This window comes from Lutra lutra, chromosome 10, assembly GCF_902655055.1.
Source record: "Lutra lutra chromosome 10, mLutLut1.2, whole genome shotgun sequence".
Lineage (NCBI taxonomy): Eukaryota > Metazoa > Chordata > Mammalia > Carnivora > Mustelidae > Lutra > Lutra lutra.
In genome coordinates, this window is record NC_062287.1 from 112329078 (window position 1) to 112348634 (window position 19557).

At 64.1% G+C, this 19557-nt stretch overlaps 1 protein-coding gene across 2 annotated transcripts in view; it reads left to right on the top strand.

Moving 5' to 3' along the window:
* Nucleotides 1-19557, top strand: part of OSBPL5 (oxysterol binding protein like 5) — a 49689-nt gene that overhangs the window by 29422 nt on the left and 710 nt on the right. For both annotated transcript variants that reach the window (XM_047692762.1, XM_047692764.1), the window contains exons 4-21: nucleotides 4355-4435; nucleotides 4699-4800; nucleotides 5802-6005; nucleotides 6553-6637; nucleotides 8187-8358; nucleotides 8591-8786; nucleotides 9962-10146; nucleotides 10687-10768; nucleotides 11753-11851; nucleotides 12175-12271; nucleotides 12999-13097; nucleotides 14998-15095; nucleotides 15554-15643; nucleotides 15736-15872; nucleotides 16286-16471; nucleotides 16670-16796; nucleotides 17853-18006; nucleotides 18532-18634. In XM_047692762.1, the coding sequence (XP_047548718.1) occupies nucleotides 4355-4435; nucleotides 4699-4800; nucleotides 5802-6005; nucleotides 6553-6637; nucleotides 8187-8358; nucleotides 8591-8786; nucleotides 9962-10146; nucleotides 10687-10768; nucleotides 11753-11851; nucleotides 12175-12271; nucleotides 12999-13097; nucleotides 14998-15095; nucleotides 15554-15643; nucleotides 15736-15872; nucleotides 16286-16471; nucleotides 16670-16796; nucleotides 17853-18006; nucleotides 18532-18634 (2297 nt within the window). The remainder of the gene's footprint in view (nucleotides 1-4354; nucleotides 4436-4698; nucleotides 4801-5801; nucleotides 6006-6552; nucleotides 6638-8186; nucleotides 8359-8590; nucleotides 8787-9961; nucleotides 10147-10686; nucleotides 10769-11752; nucleotides 11852-12174; nucleotides 12272-12998; nucleotides 13098-14997; nucleotides 15096-15553; nucleotides 15644-15735; nucleotides 15873-16285; nucleotides 16472-16669; nucleotides 16797-17852; nucleotides 18007-18531; nucleotides 18635-19557) is intronic.

Here is a 19557-nt window from a genome sequence, read left to right on the forward strand (position 1 = left end):
GGAGGCCTTAGAGTCCTTCTGTTGTAGGGAACCCCCGAGGAACGAGCCTTCCCTCCCTCCGCCTGTGACTTGCTGTCCCTCTACCAGGGACGCCCCTCTGCAGGGGTCAGGGCCAGTTCTGGAAGCACACCCACACCCCCATCCCACCTGCCGCGTGCTGCCCAGCCCAGCCCCTCTTTACCCGGGCCTGGCTTTTCCCCTGCAGGCAGAATCTGGGTCCTGGGAGGGTGCCGAGGCCCTGGGCACCACATGCAGATTTCATGCACACCCCTCTTCCCCCAGAGGGTGTCGGGCCCCCAGACACTGGTGGGGGTTGGTGGCTCTTGGTTCTGGTGATGGGGCTGGGGAGCAGTGCAGACAGACCCCAGGTCCCCACTGCCCAGCCCCCTGCGGCCCCGTGTGCTCTCGAGTGACGGCCTCACTGCTCGCGGACCTCGTGCCCTCGTCCATCACATGGGGCTTTGCTGTGGCTCGCGGGGTCTGTCCCTGCATCTGCCTCAGGCGAAGAAGAAACCAGACCTTTGGGGGGTGCACCCCGCTCCGGAGCCTGCGTTTCCCTTTTTCCCTTCCTGGGCCCCAGGGCAGCCAGCTGCGGGCGGAGCCGCCAGAGCACACTTATTTCTTACTTATTTTATGTAAGTAAGACTTTTTTCCCCATTTTTCATTGCAGTAAAATATACATGCCCTCAATTTACTGACCTGTGTGTCTCTAAGCCCAAAGCTCGGGGGCATCAAGCACAGTCACACTGTGGTGCAGCCACCCCCCGTCCGTGACCAGAACATCCTCTCTCCCCAGACAAAACTCCGTCTCCTAAGACCCCGACCCCGTCCCTCCCCCGGCCCTAGCACCCACCGTCCAGTCTCTGGATGAATTTGACGCCCCTAAGGACCTCATACACGTAAATGCTGCAGCATTTGTCCCTCCGTGTGTGGCCTCTTGCACTCTGCATCACGTCCCCCAGGTCCATGCGCACTGGCTGATGTCAGAATGTCCCACCTTTTCAAGACTGGGGTGTCCTTGTGCCCGGACGGACACTTTGGTGGCCCGTCCGTCTGTCCCTTGGCAGTCGGCTTATTTATTTCCTTAAGATATAAGCTTCTGGCACAAAAACACTGAAAACATAGTTGCGTCCTTCTACAACCCAATAAAACACAAACACCGTCAGAACCACATGACCGGCCTCGAACCTGTGCCTCCGGTAATTAGGTCTGAGCTGCCCGCGGGGCCAGGGGTGCCCGGGGAGGGCACACAGAGAGCGCGATGGTCCTGGTGGGGGGGCAGCACCAGACAAAACGAGTTAAACCTGCAGCACGCCGGAACCTGGGGTGGGGGGCGGAAGGGAGGGCTCCCCTGTGCACCTCCAGATTCCCAAGGGCGGCTCGGGGCTGCTTCCAGAGACACAGCCCGAGAAAGACACACGCTAGGGTGATGCTCCGTCTTTTGTAAGGTGGAATCCAAGTGTCCTAAAACCAGCCGTTGAAAGTGGGTTCAGGGACATTCAGTGCATCTGCCGTGCCTTGCAATCACCGCCTCTGTCTAGTTCCAGAACATTCGGGTCCCCCAGCCCAAAACCCCACCCCCTCACCAGCCCCACGGCCCTGACTCCGCCTCGCGTGGCCGTGGCCTTGCCAATCTGCAGGTTTCATGCCAATGGAATCATGTGGCGAGTGTGGGCTCCATCCTCCGAGCCTGTTCCGAGACCCCCCGGCCCGTGGCGTGTAGCCGTGCCCTGCTCCTGTGTAGGGCCGTGTCTCCTCCCAGTGTGGACGGCCCACACCTGGCTGGTCCCTCCGTCCACGGTGGGCATCTGGGCTGTCTTCGTTCTTCAGCTCCTGGGCCGTGTAGGAGCCCCTAAGACCAGGATCGTGGGCCCTGGGGTTGCTCCCGGGTCACGTGGAATCCTCAAGCTTTCTGAGTTTAACTTTTCTCAGAGCTGCCCCACTCCCCTGCACAGAGAGCATATGCACCATTTTACAACCCCACCAGCAGGGAGGGAGGGCTCCCCGTTCTCACAGCCACACCACACTTGGATTTTCTGGGCTTTTCCTTAATCGCTGTTGGGGTGGTCCCAGCGGTGTGCAGTGGTCTCTCTGTGGTTCTGATTTTCATGTCCCTAGTGACCAGTGACCTGTGCGTGTGCTTCTCGACCATTGTAGGCCTCTTTTGGAGAAATGTGTGTTCAGGTCCTCTGCCCATCTTTGAATTGTTGTTGTTGTTGGGTTGTAAGAGCTCTTTACATATGCTGGACACCAGATCCTTGTCAGGTGTGTGATTGCAGTGCAGACGGTTTCTTGAAGTCACTTACAGGTTGCGCGTTTGTGGTCAGACTCTGGAGATCCCAGCTCTGAGCTGTGTTTCTCCTGCATTCTGCGTTGTGTTGTCACTGTGCTGTGTCACCGTGCTGTGCCTTGATGTGCAGCAGTGTGCTGGTGGGCGCGGCAGGGCCCAGGATGCCTGGGCTGGGTCCCGGGGTGGCCCTGAGGACTAGAGGAGCTGCCGGGCAGGGCTGTGGTGGCTGGAGCCTGAGTGGCCTTGCAGGACGGAGGCCCACGGGGATGCAGGGCACGGACGCTCCATCCCGCCCACCTTCCCCAGGCCCCGAGCCTGCTTCTCGTCCTCTGTTGCCCAGAACAAGGACAGCTGCACCCTGCCACGCTTGGAGGAGAGCTGGGCGGAGGTTCCCTCACGTATTCATTCATTCATTCATTCATTCATTCAAAATGCCTACCACACTCCCCACTGCCATGCCCGGGGTGTGCCGGGGTGTCACCGCCCCTGGCAGGATTGTAGAAGACAAATAGGACGGTCCGCATGGCTGTCGTCCAAGAGGTACTAGGCTGGCCATGGGCAGGTATACAACCTTGGGCTCAGGGGCCAGCAGGGCAGGCACAGCCATCCTCCCGCTCCTGGGGAGTGGCTGGGAGGGGCCTGAGGGGGGAGCAGGGGCTTCCCGCAACAGGGAACAGCATTCCAGGCTGGGGGCACAGCCTGTGTGAGGGCGCTGGGGCGCTGTGCACGAGAGGCCCAGCTCCCCAGGAGGACTCTGGGAGCACCTCGGTGGGTCAGCCCCGGCCCCCAGAGGCCTGTCACCGGCCAGCGGTGGGTATACACGTCGTCACTTCCGCTTTAGCTCAAAGACGGCATCTAGAGCAGAGTCCCCGTGGCCCCCCGTCCCTCCTGCCATCAGTCCCGGCTCGGCCCCTTGTGAGTTGTGTGACCCCGGGCGGCGTCTGGCCCTCTCTGTGCCGTATCTCCTCATCTGCAGGACGTGGAGAATGAGACGGAGCCCCGGCTCTCGCAGCTCCAAGAGGCGTGGGCGGCCTGTGTCTCCTTCCCGCCCCCGGTGCCCAAAGCCGTGCCTGGCACACGGCGCCATGGGGACGACCGGCCTGCCTACGGGCGCAGGTCCCGGCTCTGCAGCGCCCTGACTCGTGGGAGGTTCTTGTCCTCTCCGGGCCTCAGTTTCCCGGCCAGTCAAATGGGACAGTGACTGGGCCCATGGCTCCAGCGGGCCCCCCTCCCTTGTGTGGGGGCTCAGGGCGGCGGTGGCGGGAATGCCCAGGGCACTCAGCCCAGAGAGCAGCACAGGGCAGGCCAAGAGCAGTGCAGGGCAGGCTGGTGCTTTCTGGGAAGGACCAAGAGTGAGTCTCTGCGGCTTCGTGGTTCCGCGGGCTCTGTCTCAAGCGCTCGTGCTGCCATCACAGAAAAAGCAGCATGAATCATAGGATTTCACGTCTCACAAAATAAGATTCTTTGACTTTCTTTCAACCACTTAAACATGGGAAAGTATTCCGACCCACAGGCTGAACCGAGACAGGTAGAGGGCGGGATTCAGGCCATGCTTCGATCTGCCCTGCCTCCCGGCTACCCTCACCACCCCCGGACCTCAGTTTCCCCTCTGTTAAAGACCACGGCTCCTTCCAGCCCCAGACTCCTGATTGCTGCTCTCGGCCCATGGAGCACATCCAGCGGGCCCAGGAAGGCCAAGCCGTCTCCTCGGTACCCTTGCCTCGACGCAGCCATGGGCCACTCTCAGGGCACCAGGGACGAGAGTCCCCACTGCACTGTGACCCCCCGCCCAGAGGTGGGGCCCATGGCCAGGGATCGGGTGGATGCTTCCCAGGCACCTCGGAGCTCCTGCCCATATGCTGTCCTTGGCTACCCCGAGTCCTCCATCTCTGTACCCCCACCCCCAGCACTGCTGCTGAACCGAACAGAGGGTGTGGTGGGGTGAGGGACAGGAGCAGCTTTCTCTGACCACAGGCCCACCTGGCCGTCGATCTACCCCTCCTCTGCATACCCCAGTCCACGTGCTGATGCCCCTTCCGCCCCCCACCTGCATCTCTCTTGCAGGCAGAGTACAGACTGTACAATGGTTCCGACAAGGAATGTGTGTCCCCAACAGCCAAGGTCACCAAGAAGGAAGCTCTCAAGGTGGGCACGGGCCCGGGAAGGGGGACACAAGTGAGTCACATGCCAGAGGAATGGGCCAGCGAGGTCATCACGCCCCAGCCTGCCAAAGGGTGGGGCAGACCATGTCCTGGCCGCCTCCCCGCCCCCACACTTCCTCTCCTCTCCTCTCCCTGCCCCTGTCCTCACTCTCCACCCCAGGCTGGATCGTAGAGGTGCTGGCGGGTGGGATGGGGGCCAGCCAGGCCCTTGTCCCTTGACGTTCCCGCTGGGTGCCCGGGGTCCAGGCACAGAAGGAGAACTACCGGCAGGAGAAGAAACGAGCCACAAAGCAGCTGTTGAGCGCCCTGACGGACCCCAGCGTGGTCATCATGGCCGACAGCCTCAAGGTACGCGGGGCGGGCAGGTGTGTGGTCCGGGCCTGGCCACCTCCACGGTCACTCAGGAGCAGTTTGGCATGTTTGGGCCTGTGGCCTGTGTCAGGGTCCTGAGGCATCCCTGACCAAGGACCACGAGCGGGGGGCCTTAAGAAGGAAAGGCCTTCTCTCCCAGTTCTGGAGGCCAGCGCCTGAAATTCAGCTGCGGGCAGGGCCTCAGGCCTCCAGCTGCTCCTCCAGCTGCTGGGGGCTCCAGGCATCCCCAGGCTGCCGGACGCACCTCCTGGCCTCTGCCTCCGCGTGGCCCTGTGTGCCTGTGTCCAGATGCCACCCCCACTTCAATGTGGCCTCGTCCCCACCTGCTCCAATCTGCAGACACCCCATATCCGGTTGAGCTGGGGGCCCCGGCCTGCAGATGGGGGTCCCAGGAGGCACACTGAGCCCGGGGCTGGGGCACAGGGGTGGGGAGGCTGTGTTCTGGCTCCTCGGGCTGGGGTCAGAGGCCCGCATTCAGTCCTTACTGAGTCCCGGGGACGTGTCTGCACACCCCTGCAGTAGGGGAGAGCTGCCAAATCCTAGGGTTGCCTCAGAGGCCCAGAGGGACAGGCCTGTCTGCACCTGGTCATCTGCGAGGACCGGGACCCCACATGGGCTCCTTCCCCCCCACACACAAAATTATGAATGAAAAATGAGATGTCAAAATGTGTATTTCTTTGGGATGAGTGTCACGGCTTCCAGAGCTGGCAACAGTCGCTGGTGGCTGGCTGCTCGCAGGACCCCGGCAGGGCCTTGACCCTGGCCTTGGGCCTCCCCAGGAAGTCTGCTCCCTGCTGCCAGGCACGTCTGCAGACTGGCTACCGTCTGTGCGCTCGTGCCGTGCGCTCCCGCTTCCGCGCTCCTTCCAAAGCCAGAACAGAGCTCGGCCTGCCCCAGCGCCGCCCCCCACCCCACCCCAGGCTGCCCAGGTGCCCCCGGGCTGTTGGCCTCCCCAACAGTGACTCCCCTCCCCACAGATCCGGGGGACCCTGAAGAGCTGGACCAAACTGTGGTGTGTGCTGAAGCCGGGGGTGCTTCTCATCTACAAGACGCCCAAGGTGGGCCAGTGGGTGGGCACCGTCCTGCTGCACTGCTGCGAGCTCATCGAACGGCCCTCCAAGAAGGACGGCTTCTGCTTCAAGCTCTTCCACCCGCTGGACCAGTCCGTCTGGGCTGTGAAGGTACCGCGGGGGGCCCGGGGTCCAGGGCGCAGGCCCCAGGGGAGGAGTGGGGCCTCGGGGAATGACCCCTGGGAGGCAGGCACTGGGGGGCGGGGTTCCAGCTGGGCCTGTCACCACTCTGGTGTGGGGGCTGCGGGGTGGGTCTCTCATGTGAGCCGCTGCTCCCAGCCCAGGACTCGGGGGGTCCGGTTATCAGACGAAACCCAGAAACCCAGTTAGATTAGGATTTCGGACGCACCAAATCGTTTCTGTTGGTAAGTGTGTTCCCAGTAGTGCACGGGCGATGCTTCTGCTCTTCTGCTCTGCTCTTTCTCTGAGATCTGAAGCGGAGTGGGCTGATTCTGGCTACCCTAGCACGGGCGCCCAGGGCTCCGGAGCCGAGCAGGGAGCCAGCGGCTCCTTCCCTCTGCCGCTGGGTGCCTGACCCCGCCTGGCGGGTCTGTGGCCACATGTGTGTTGGTGTGGGTGTGCACGCGTCCACGTGACCAGTGTGTCCCCCAGTCCCTGGGTGTCCCACCCGGGTGACGCCAGGTCTCTGTCTCCCCAGGGCCCCAAGGGCGAGAGTGTGGGCTCCATCACACAGCCCCTCCCCAGCAGCTATCTGATCTTCAGGGCCGCCTCTGAGTCGGACGGTGAGTCCTCACCTGCCCTGTGGGTCTGCCCAGTGACCCTGCGGGAGGAGGGCAGCCCGGCCGGCTTGTAAAGCAGGTGTGCGGGGCTGCCGTTCAGGCCCTTCTACTGCCCCTGAGAAGGACAAGCCTGGGCTCGGGTCAGGCAGGCCTACCACTCACTAGTACCTCCTGGGGCCTCGGTTTCCCGAAAGTAAAACAGGAACCGTAGGGCCAGGCTCCACGGGTGTTAGGAGAACCACATGACCTGATCTCAAGTCGCCAGGTCACAGTCACTGCATGCCAGGCGCTTGCCGGGCACCCCTGAATCGGGAGGTTCTACCCACATGTGACGAAACGGGGCCCCAGCCACCTGCCAGCAAGGAGAGCCATAGCCTGCATGGGAGCCCAAGTTCCCAGATGCCGCGCACGCTGTTGGGGCGCCCTCCAGTGGCTGCTCCGGGTAACGCGGCTGCCCCCTTCCTGGCCCTCAGGGCCCAGAGCCCTGGGCTGGTGGCCGGCCACCCCCTGGTGGACAGACACCACGTCCTCGCTCCGGGGGGAACCCGTCATGCTCTCCCGGAGCCCACATTCTAAGGGGAGAGAAAAGCAGCTGTCAGACGAGGCCGATGGGGCTGCGGCGTGAGCTGGGTCCCTGATGGGCTGGGACACCATGGGCAGGGAGGGAGGGAGGGCCCACGGCCCCTGCGGGTATGAGGCTGGGCTTCCCAGAGGACGAGAAGGGGGCCTCGGAATGGGCTTCAAAGGATGCGGAGAGTGCGGGGTGTCTAGTCCTTTGTGGCAGCTGCGGAGCTGGTGTCCTGCTGGGGCTGCTCCTCTCACCCTCCTCTGCCCCCACGATGTTCAGCCCAGGCCGGGCCCGCAGTGACATCCCGTGAGAACCAGGGCCACCAGCCCTGCAAACCCTTGGCTCCCTGGGACACAGGGGCCCTCAGTGGACACATGTCCCCACAGCTGCTAAGACCCCGGGGGACACGGAGTGGTGCTGGCTGAGCCCCCTGGCCGCCTCCACCAGGAAGGCAGCAGGGGTGGGGGGATTCAGTGGTTCTGCCTCTGGGTCCACTCACTGCACTCCTGGCCCACCCTCTGGAGCTGCCTTTCGGAGGCCCCGGCCAGCCCTCCCTCCAGGACGCTCCAGGCCCCTCCCCAGCCTGCCACCCACCCTCCGGGCCTGTGTTTCAGGCCCGTGGGAGCCCCCCTGGCCCCTGAGACCTGTGGCAGGCAGTCCTCCAGAGGGAGGGCTTCCTCCCCAACTCTGTGTGCAGAAGCGGCGGGTGTCTGGGTGGAATTTGGGCTCCGAGTCTTGCTAAGGTGTGACCTTGAGGGCGTGCTGGGAGCGTCTGTGAAGGGCATCCCCCCGGGCAGGCGTCTCCCCTGACCTGGGCCTGCCAGCTGAGCCCCCATCCTCCTCCACGTCTGCATGCCCCCAGCACGCCCCCCCACACGGCTGCAGTACCTGCACCCCAGGAGGATGGGGAAGGGACGGGGCGTCCCTGGCAGAGAAGGGGCCACCTCTGGGTGTGGAGTGGGCTCACCGCATGCCGCCCTGCAGGCCGCTGCTGGCTGGACGCCCTGGAGCTGGCCCTGCGCTGTTCCAGCCTCCTGCGACTCAGCACGTGCAAGCAGGGCCGTGACGGGGAGCCTGGGTCCTCACCAGATGCATCACCCGCCTCGCTCTGTGGGCTGCCCCCCTCGGCCGCCATCCACGACCAGGACCTATGCCCGTGAGCAGGGGCACGGTGGGCAAGGGTTGGCCCCTCCCAGAAGCCCGGGTCTCCTGCCTGCTGGGGACCCCAGGACCCTGGCTGTTGCTAGGACTCCTACGTGGGGGTCTCCTAGTATGTGGGCGGGGCCAAGCACTGGGAGGTCTGGTCCCCCAAACCTCAGATCAGGGGCTGGGGGCACCCGGGCCGTGCCTCTGACCGGGGGGACCCACGGTGCACTGTGCCCCTCCAGGCTGAACGGGTCCTCCCTGGAGAACGACGCTTTCTCGGACAAGTCGGAGCGAGAGAATGCAGAGGAGTCGGATAACGAGACACAGGACCACAGCGGGAAGACCAACGAGAGCGGGAGCGCCCAGTCAGAGACCCTGGAGGGCCCTGTGCCGAGGGGCACCACGTACGTGGAGCAGGTCCACGAGGAGTTCGGGGAGGTGAGAGCCCGCCCCCCTCGGGAGGTGAGAGCCCGTCTCCCTGGGGAGATGAGAGCCTGTCCCCCTGGGGAGGTGAGAGCCCGTCCCCCAGGAGAACCGGGTGTCACCCTGCACCTCACCCACCTTCCTGGATCGGGGTGGGGGGGTGCTTGCCGCGCCCCGGGGGCCGGGGGAGCAGATCGGGGGGCCACAACTCGGAGAGCGTGGGTGGGCCGTGAGGGCTCGGCTAAGGGTGCTGGGAAGACCACTGGGGCAGTTTAGGCGGGGGCCCCTGGGGTCCAGGCGAGGCCTTTAGAAGCCGAAGGGATAGAGGGAGAAGCCCTGGGCCCACGAGGCAAGAGCTACTCCCGGGAGGCCTTGCTCCTGGATAGCCATGGAGAAGGGCCACCAGGAGCCTGGCAGCTGGGAGTAGGGACAGGCCCATGATGGGGGGTAGATGATGCTGGTGAAGGGCTCGAGGCAGAGAGCGGGCAGCCATGGGATCCTGAGGCTGAGCACAGACAGGGCTCGGCTGAGCACGGACGAGGGGAGCCGGGGGGACCTGGTAGGAGACCCCAGGACAGATGTGCAGGCACAGAGAGGCAAAGCAACTTGTCGAAGGCAGCCCAGCAGGGTCGTGACGGATCCTGATCCTCTCTGGGGGCGGCTGCCATCAGGCCACAAGCGGACAGCCCTGAGTTCACATCCCACCTTGGCCTCATGCCAGCTATGTAAGCCTGGGCAAGTCACGTGTCCCCTCGGTAAGGCCAGGGCAACCACAGTGTGGGTCCCAGGGCCACTGCAGGGAGTCAGCATGGGGAGCAGGCGGGGCGCACAGGTAGCCTGGACGCTCCCTGCCTCCTGTGCCCAAATCCGGCTCCGGGCCTCTTCCAGGAGCCAGCCTAGGCCCACCCGTGCCCATCTGGGCAGGGCTTGGACACTTGCCAGGGAGGGCGGGGACAGGACAAGGCGGGACAGGCCGGACAGGCCTCGGAAGGGCGCCTCCCGCAGCCAGAGCCTGCCGCACTCCCTGAGGCGACCTGGGGCCCGGCCCGATGGCCACTTGCCAGGGAGGGCGGGGACAGGACAAGGCAGGACAGGCCGGACAGGCCTCGGAAGGGCGCCTCCCGCAGCCAGAGCCTGCCGCACTCCCTGAGGCGACCTGGGGGGCCCGACGGCCGCTCCTCTGCCAACAGCTGGGCCAGGCGTCCCAGGTGGAGACGGTGTCGGAGGAGAACAAGAGCCTGATGTGGGTCCTGCTGAGGCAGCTGCGGCCTGGCATGGATCTGTCCCGCGTGGTGCTGCCCACGTTCGTCCTGGAGCCCCGCTCCTTCCTCGACAAGCTCTCTGACTACTACTTCCACGCCGACCTGCTGTCCAGGTGAGCGGGCGGGGGTTGCCCCACACGCCCTCAGACCCCAGACCCCCCTCGGCATCTCCCCCCGCCACCGTGGATGTTTCCGGAGGGGCCCCCCGCTGAGCTCCGCCCGCAGTCGCTTCCAGCTCCCCTCCAAGTGGGCCCCCCCATCAGAGATGACTGTGGGGCAGACCCCAGCACCTTTTAGCATCCTGAGTACCGGACCCTGGCCTCGGTGCCCTCAAGCTGCAGCTTACAGGCTGGAAAGGCTGGAGAGAGCCGGAGGCTCAGGAGCCCGTGCAGAGGAGCTGGGGAGCGTGGGAGCTCCTGGAGGCCTTCCTGGAGGCAGAGGCACCCTGCCAGGGCTGAGCCAGAAACATCCTGTCTGCCCCAGCCCTCTGGTTAGGTGGAGAACCTGGGTCTCTGTGGGAAGGTGGGAAGCTCCCCGCTGCCCCGGGACTGGGCAGGACAGGAGGGGCCTGGGTGACCCATGGGTGGAGGGCGGGATGGAAAGCAGACAGGGAAGGGGGTGGCCCGCATGAGAGGTTCTCCCGTCTCTCCCAGGGCTGCTCTGGAGGGGGACGCCTACAGGCGTATCAAGCTGGTGCTGCAGTGGTACCTGTCTGGGTTCTACAAGAAACCCAAGGTAAGAGGGGAGGCCCAGTGTGCTGTCCCCCCAGCCCCAATTTCCTGCCCCTCAGAGAGCCTGGGGCCACCCCGACCCCACACAGCCTGGAAGGACCCTGACGGTCCCCGCTGTGGCCCCCGGTCCTCAGAGATGGGGGCAGCGCCCTGACGTACCACCCAGGGACCCCCTAGCCAGGCCAGGCCTACCAGGGTGGTCCTAGTTCCCTGCAGGGCCCAAGTGGGACCTGCACACCTTGGAGAAGCGAGCACACACAGCAGTGCCAGGAAAGGGGCTCTCAACCCTGCACCTCGGGGAGCCCCCTGGGACCTGTGGTTTTCGTGGTTTGACTCATACTCATGGAAACCTTTTTGAGAACCCAAAATGCAGGCCCTGCTGAGCACAGGGTGTTGGGGGTAGGGGAAGGGAGTCACACACACAGCTCGAAGTGACATGTCTGGCAGGTGGCATGAGGGGCGGTCGGCTGCCTCCCACCAGATCAGGGGGTCTGAGCATCGGAAGACAGGCTCTCCTGAGTGGGAGCTTGTCCCCGCCCTCACAGTGGGGATGACCTTGGGCCATCTGGAGAGCAGAAAGGTGATGAGCAGGGCAGAAGAGGAGGCGGGGACAGGAGCTGGGATTTTATCAAACGGGCAGTAGAAGCCACGGGGGGCCTTGAACAGGTTAGGCACCCTTCCGTCCAAAGTCCGGGGACAGCACGCCCTGGGGAGGGTCTCAGGTCCTCCTGGGAGCCAAGAACTAGACAGGACATCTCAGAGGCTGCCCCCAGGATGTGAACTGAGGGCAATGCACGTTCTCCCCAGAGCACAAGTGGGGTGAGGCCCCCCGTGCTGGTGTCAGACCAGGCCCTCCCGTCCAGAGGGGTAGTGGGCCCTCCCCGTGGGCACCTGAAGTGTGGGCAGTGGGCAGCCCCCCACCTTGGCCCTCGGTCCACACCCCATCCCGCGTGGGTCCTCACAGGAGCTTTCCGCTCGTTGCTTGCAGGGGATCAAGAAGCCCTATAACCCCATCCTGGGAGAGACCTTCCGCTGCTGCTGGTTCCACCCCCAGACCAACAGCCACACCTTCTACATCGCGGAGCAGGCAAGCCCCCCCCATCCCCAGCTGGACACTGGACTCCACAGTGGGCAGAGTCTGAGCCCTGCGTGCATTCTGGGGTTCCCCCAGGAGATGCAGGCCCAGCACTGTGACAGCAGGAAGTGTTTCCTCGGGTGGGGAGTGGGGGGTGGCGGGTGGTGGGGAGCCTCCTGGTCCCCGGGGCACTGCAGGTCGCCACCTGGCCCACGACTCTATATCTGCTCCCCTGGGCAGCAGGCGTGAGTGTGGGAGCGGCCCCACACCACGGGGCAGGGGGAGCCAGGCTCTCCCCTCCCCCCGGCCATCCCAGAGCACCTCTCTGCTCACAGGTGTCCCACCACCCGCCGGTGTCCGCCTTCCACGTCAGCAACCGGAGGGACGGTTTCTGCATCAGCGGTAGCATCACGGCCAAGTCCCGGTTTTACGGTGAGCGGAGGCTCCCCGGGCTTGCCAGAGCCTGTGGGACATGGGGGGAGGGCTGGGCCCCCAAAGGCGGTGGCCGGCTTTATCTCCCTTCCCACCTCTCCGGGCCAGGAACCGCGTGGGCAGTGAGGTGCCCAGAACCTGGAGTCCAGATTCCTGAAGCCAGGCGCAGCCTGTGGGGCCCCCACTCCTGAGCCGCGGGGTGGGCGTCCCTTGTGGGCAACGACCTGCGTGAACAGGCACCACAAGCCACGTGTGGGTTTTAGATCAGGATGAAGGAACATAAGCCGCGGCTGCGCAGCTGGTCCGGCCACATCACGCGTGCTGGGTGGCCATGCGTGGCTGGTGGCCCCCGTGTCAGCACAGAGTGGAATAGTTCCATGGCCACAGAAGTTCTGTGGGGGCCTGTACCCCCTCTGGGGGGTGGTGACAGTCAGAGCAGGGGTCTGCATGCAGCCTCTACCCCGAGAAGCCCTCCCTGGGAGCCGGGCCATGAACGCCCTGGCGGAGGCGGGGGGGGCCCGGGCTTTTCCAGAATCTGAGTTTCAGGGAGGTGCAGTGACCCACAGGTCAGGTAGAGAAGCCCAGCGGCCCCACGGTCACCCGACTGGAGGGACTGGGGACCCTTCGTACCTGCTAGAAGGGAGCTCAGACCGCGTGACTTAGGGAGTGGGTGCCCAGGTCCTGAGGGCCCGTGTCCACTCCCTGGTCACCCACCCCACCTTTGCAGGGAACTCGCTGTCGGCTCTGCTGGACGGCAAGGCCACGCTCACCTTCCTGAACCGGGCAGAGGACTACACGCTTACTATGCCCTACGCCCACTGCAAAGGTGAGAGGCTTCACGGCCCCCCGGGAGGGCAGAGCCCCGGCGTGTGCCGTCAGGTCAGCGGGGAAGCCCGTCTTCGCATGTTTGTTGACGGTTTACCCTACGCTCTTCTGTGACTTTCTAGCCTGGAAGGGAAGTCCCCCGGCAGGTTGTCTAACAAAATGTTTTCAGCCTGAACCAGATCTGCTTCTTAAGAAGGCTTTTGTCATTGTTTCTAGAACTTTCCAATAAAAGAAACACAACATCTTTTTTTTTCTTTAAGATTAAAATGGATCCTGAGTTTATAGGTTTCCAATCCGGATCCAGGACAGCGGGTGTCTGGTAGACCACGGCCTGACAGCAGAAGGCTCCCCCCACCCCTTACTTCCCTCCCCCGCCCCCGAGGGAAAGCCTCTTTGTAAACAGGCCAGGGTGGGTTGTGGTTACTCCCCCTAACCGGCTTCACACACGCCCTTCAGAGGGGCGCTAACCGGCCCTCCGCGCAAGAGGGCCAAGGCTGGAAACAGCCTGCCGCTTCCTTTTGGGGTTTGCTTTGCCCCAAGCACACCTGGGTTTGTAAAAAGAAAAAAGAAAAAAAAAAAAAACCCTCTGGGGTTTGTAAAAAGTCAGCAGGAGGTTCCTCTCCAGTGTCACGCGCTTCCCTTTTGTTCGGTTTCCTTTTGCTCCCCAGCGCACTCGAGATTTCACTGCGCAGAGACGTACGGAGATACGGTCCAAAGTTCGAAACTCCACCGGCAGGTGTAGGCAGAGAAGGCTGGCGTGTCTCCCCACCAACCCGCGCCCCCCGTGGAGCATCGGGCACACCACCCCCTGCCCGAAGCTGCCGCTTCCGCCGGGTGCAGGCTCACCTCCTGTGCACGGGCAGGATTCGGGGGCATTCCCAGCCCTTCTGCGCTTTCCCTTGGCTTGCCTTTTTTTCCTTTCCGTTTTATCGCACATCCCCAACTGCTTATAAGACACGTAGCTCTTCTCTTCAGTTGGATTTAAGTCCTCCACGTGGGAAGAAACAGAAGAGCCATTCTGTTGTTTGTTTGTTTGTTTTAAAGATTTTATTTATTATTTGACAGAGAGAGACACAGCGAGAGAGGGAACACAAGCAGGGGGCGTGGGAGACGGAGAAGGAGGCTTCCCACGGAGCAGGAAGCCCGATGCGGGGATTGATCAAGTACCCTGGGATCGTGACTCGAGCCGAAGGCAGACGCTTAACGACGGAGCCACCCGGGCGCCCCAGAAGAGCCATTTTTTCCTTCATTAATTATTATGTACGGGGACGCCTGGGGGGCTCCGTCGTTAAGCGTCTGCCTTCGGCTCAGGTCATGATCCCAGGGTTCTGGGACTGAGCCCTGCATAGGGCTCCCTGGTCAACGGGGAGCCTGCTTCTCCCTCTCCCTCTCCCTCTGCCTGCTGCTCCCCCTACTTGTGTGCTCTCTCTATATATATCAAATAATCTTGAGAGTACATAAACATGATGTATGTACTAGTTTCAACAAACACACCGGGCCAGTCCTGGATGCAGCAGTGAGTGGGGAAGACGGATGAGCCCACCTTGGGGCCCAAACTACAGAGCAAATGACAGATGGTGATCAGCGTCTCACGGGGGCAGTGGGGCACCTGGGAGCCTAGGAGCCTGGAAAGGGGACCTGGATGAAGGAACCCGCCAAGGGCAGTACATTCCCTGGACAGAGCAACTCTCAAAAGCAGAGGCCCTGGGGGCAGAGGGTCACTGAGAAGCCAGGCATGGCCCTGGGTTCAACCTCCCGCCCCCACCAGCTCCTCTCCATCTCAGAGGCTCTGCCTCCGGGGGCTCCTGTCCTCTCCCCCAGGGTCCAACGCCGGCCTCCTTGGGGTCAGCGTTGCTGGGTGGGGACGCGGTGCAGGGACTGAGCAGGCGCCTGTGTTTCAGGAATCCTGTACGGTGCCATGACCATGGAACTGGGCGGCAGGGTGACCATCGAGTGTGAGAAGACCAACTTCCAAGCTGAGCTGGAATTCAAGCTCAAGGTAGCACTGGCTGCAGTACCCTCGGCCACCGAAGGGCCTGGAGGGGAGGGGGCTCGGACCAGGGAGGAGCCCCCTCCACCCCCAGGGGTGGCTTCCGGAGCAGGCGCACTCAGGAGGGGGCAGCTCCTGGCATCTCCGTAGCATAGGCAGGACCCAGAAAGAGGAAGGGGCTCCCGCAGGCCCCCGAGCAGAGCCAGGACAGGCCCAGACCCCTTCCCCACCGTGGGGCGCACAGGCCCCGTAGGCCCCCTGCCTCCTTGAGCTTAAGCAGAGGCATCGGACGAGTGTGGCGGCCTCCAGCTTTGGGTCCCATCCTAGCCGGGTTCCCGCGTCCTGGGAGGTGAGAGCCGGCGCCCTTGTAAGGGAGGGGCCTCCTCCTGCCCGGCTCACTGAAGGGCACCAGGGGCCTGGGGAGGCCGCCAGCCCCTCACCAGCCTGGTCTCGGGGTGTCCCCACAGCCTTTCTTTGGGGGCAGCACCAGCATCAACCAGATCTCAGGGAAGATCACATCAGGAGAGGAGGTCCTGGCGCTTCTCACGGGACACTGGGTAAGAGGCCGCCGTCCAGGGCAGGCACGGGCAGGCCCGCAGGAGCAGCCAGGGGCCCGCACCTCTGACCCTGCCTGGGGCGTCTGGGGCAGGACCGAGAAGTGTTCATCAAAGAGGATGGCCGGGGAAGCGCGGAGCTCTTCTGGAACCCGAGCAGGGAGGTCCGGGGGCAGAGGCTGAGGAGGCGCACGGTGCTGCTGGCGGAGCAGACGGAGCTGGAGTCCGAGAGGTGAGGCCCGCCGGCACCGAGGGGCCCCCGGACCCAGGCCTGGCATGGCTGGGCAGAGTTGCCGTGCGGACAGCATGGGCCCCAGATGTTCCTGGCAGGGAGGGGACGCCCCGTGACAAACGACATGTCCTGCTGGGGCAGCTATAAGAGAAGGAGTGAGACCTGGGGACGGCAGATGCCCGGCAGCTCCCTAGAGAGTAGCCTGCCAGCAGGAGCTACAAGCTCAGGGTTGGGGAGAAGCACCTCATGGCAAATCTCCAGCACTCTTAAGAACTCCCCGGGCTCCCCAAGAGATACTGAGCTCCCTGTCCATGGAGGCAAGCAAGTGGAGGTTGCTGTCCGAGCCTCCACTCCAGGGCCAGGGTGGAAGGACTGTCCAGGTTGCCCACTCAGAGTGTGTGCCCCGCTCCTAGGCTCTGGCAGCACGTCACCAGGGCCATCGGCGAGGGCGACCAGCATAGGGCCACACAGGAGAAGTTTTCACTGGAGGAGACACAGCGGCAGCGCGCCCGCGAGCGCCAGCAGAACCTTGTGCCCTGGAAGCCACAGCTGTTCCGGCTGGACCCCGCCACCCAAGAGTGGCGCTACCAGCATGAGGAGTGAGTGTGGCCCGGGGTGGGCAGACTGGCCCCACGGGGGCTCCTGCTGCCCTGAAGGGGCGGGTGATGGAGGAGGAGGGGATCCTGGGTATCCGGGTAGCCCCGGCCGCTACTGAGAAACTGAGGCAGGGCCGAGTTGGGGCCCCCTGCCCCCGAGGGCCACTGCCCCTGCCAACGGACACCCTCTGGACCCTCTAGCCGTAGCCCCTGGGACCCTCTGAAGGATGTCGCCCAATTTGAGCAAGACGGGGTCTTGCACACCGTGCGGCGGGAGACCATGGCCCACCAGACCACCTTCCTGGGCAGCCCAGGGCCCAGGCACCAGGTCAGCTCCCCCAGGGTCCCTGCCCGGGCTCAACCTCAGCGGCAGGAGGGGACTGTCGGGGTGTAGATTCGGTTGCCAACCCCACCGACCTCTTACCTGCCTGCCGCTCCCCCTTTGGTCCCCCGACCAGCCCCATGCACTTACCCCTCCCAGCAGGGGTTCTTCTGACCGCCCCGAGGTGCCCGGATTTGCAGGAGGCTGTGTGCACGGGGTACCCGGTGTACGGGGCGCTGTGCAGGGGTGCCCTGGCTTCTAGAGCCCCGCACCTGCCCCCCAGAGCTTCTATCTGTGATGCTCACAGCACCCTCGCCAGTCTACAGAGGAGGAAACTGAGGCTCAGGGCAGCCTGGGGGTTGCTCAGGCAGGCAGAGGAGGAGTTCACATTCGCAGGGATGCTGAGGGGGGCAGGGAGGGCAGGTGGGGAAGCCCCAGGAGCCCTGCAGGGGGTCTCCTGGGACAAACACCAGGTGCAGCTTGTGCGGAAGCCTAAAGCGTCCTCCATGGTGCCACGTGGACAGAAACCACTGTGTGACAGCCCCCACCACATGCTGCGGGTTCTCTGTGCCCGCAGCTGCCTCCCCTGCACACAGCGGGAGGCCAGCGATCACAGGGGCAGAATGGGCACGGACCTTCTGGCTCGATGGCCCCAATTTGCCAGCAAGCAAGGGTCACAGTATCTCATTACCCTTGTGTCCCAGCCCCTCCCCTTCCCCGCCTGCTGTAGCCCCTCAAACCGGGCGGCCCCACGCCCTCCACGGGCATCGACCTGGATGCCCCCCGGGTCCCACTCAGCCTCTTCAGCCAACCACCCCTCGGCCACTCCTGTGCTCTGGGCAGTTAGCGGCAGTCAGCCAATCCTGCAAGTCCCACTGGAGACGCCCCCGCAGCACTTGGGGAGGCCTGGCTGCCAGCTCCCACGGTGGGACGGGACCAGCCATCACAGCCACATCTTCTAGAGCAGTCCCGTCCCCTAGGCCGGCACATCCCTGTCCCTGCGGGCACAGCTGTGATGGACCTGGGTGTGCCCCCAGCTGCAGTGGCTCCATCTCTCTCCAGGGGCCTGGCCCAGACCGGCAGTTCCGCAAGGCCAGCGACCAGCCCTCTGGCCACAGCCAGGTCACCGAGAGCAGCTCCACACCCGAGTCCTGCCCAGAGCTCTCCGATGAGGAGGAGGAGGAGGAGGAAGAGGAGGACGGTGACTTCATTCCCGGTGAGCCCTCCCAGGCCCGCTACTCTGCAGGGTGGGAGGGGTCAGAGAAGGACCTCCCCTGGGCGGGCATATGGTGCGCCTTGACCGTCCTCCCAGGGTCCTCCAGCAGGCCGCCCCGAGCCCAGGGGCATGGAGGACAGCAGTCCCCAGCCCTGCACTCAGATTGGCTGGCAGGGGCAGTGCAAGGGGTGGGGCTGGACAATGTCCGTCTGCGTGTGGCCGTCTGATTCAGCTTGCTTCTCCCCGACTCCATGCCTGTCTCTGCAGTGCGTGAGCTGCTCCCTGCCGTTTCTGTCCCCCAGGGCTTATTAGAGGCCAGCTGAGCTTGGGGTCCCCTCTATGCCTGCCCCTCAACTCCCCGTGTCGTTAGTTTCACCTGAAGGCTCTCGAGAGGTGGGGTGGGGGCCCGAGCCGGGCACGACCCCGGGACCCTGTATGCCAGCTCCCCGGACACGCCCACTCGTCTTTGATTCTCCCTCCATCCCCTGCCCCCTGGGTCCGGTGACGGGTGGCTGGACACCGCAGGCAGCGAGAGCCCGTGCCCGCGGTGCGGGAAGGAGGCGCGGCGGCTGCAGGCACTGCACGAGGCCATCGTGTCCATCCGGGAGGCCCAGCAGGAGCTGCACAGGTAAGCCCCGCTCCCGGGGACACAGCCAGGGCGCCACCGAGGCCAGGGATACCATACATCTGGACTGTCACTCAGAGCTAGGACTCTGGGGATTGGCAGAGGGTCTGGTGGATGGAGGACAGGAAGAAGGCGGCCAGCTCTGCCCTGAGCAGGCCCTGGGGGTGGGGGTGGGAGGTGCCACGCTGTAGGGGATCCTGCTGGAACAGGACCAGCCAATGAGCTCTGTGCAAGAAAACAGCAGCTGGAGGCCCAGGAGTCCAGGGGTGGGCTGGAGGAGCCGCGGTGAGTCAGGGAGTCAGCCCCCCGGCGCCACAGAGGACACCGGCCGTGAGGCCGTGAGGGAGCCACGGGAAAAGCCAGCCTTTCTGCACACACGGTGCCGCCCGAGTCCAGGGTGAGAACATGAGTGTCCCAGGTGGCTGTGACACCGTCCACAGATGGGGGATCTCACGATAAATGTTCACAGTCCCCCAGTCCCAGAGACCGACACCGGAGATGTAGGCGGGGGCAGGGCCAGATTCTCCAGAGGCCTCTGTCCTTGTGTGCAGAGGGCCGTGCTCTCCCTGTGTCCTCACGGGGTCATCCCTGCATGTGTGTCTGTGTCCTGATCCCCTCTTCTCATAAGGACCCCGGCCATGCTGGATTAGGGCCCACTCTGGTGACCTCAATTTAATTGAATTGCTTCTTGAAAGACCCCATCTTCAAATAAGTCACATCGGGGTCCTGACGGCTGGGATTCCAGCATGGGACTTTTGGGGCATGGCGACCCAGCTCAGCCTGTCACAGCAGGAGTGGAAGAGAGGCTGTGAGAGTCCCAGCTTCTCCAGCTGTGACTCCCTTTACCTGGAATCTGGGCCCCGGGGGCCCCAGCGTAATGGGCTGTCCACTGAAGGCAGGGATGCCCGCCCTGCGTGGGCCCGCCC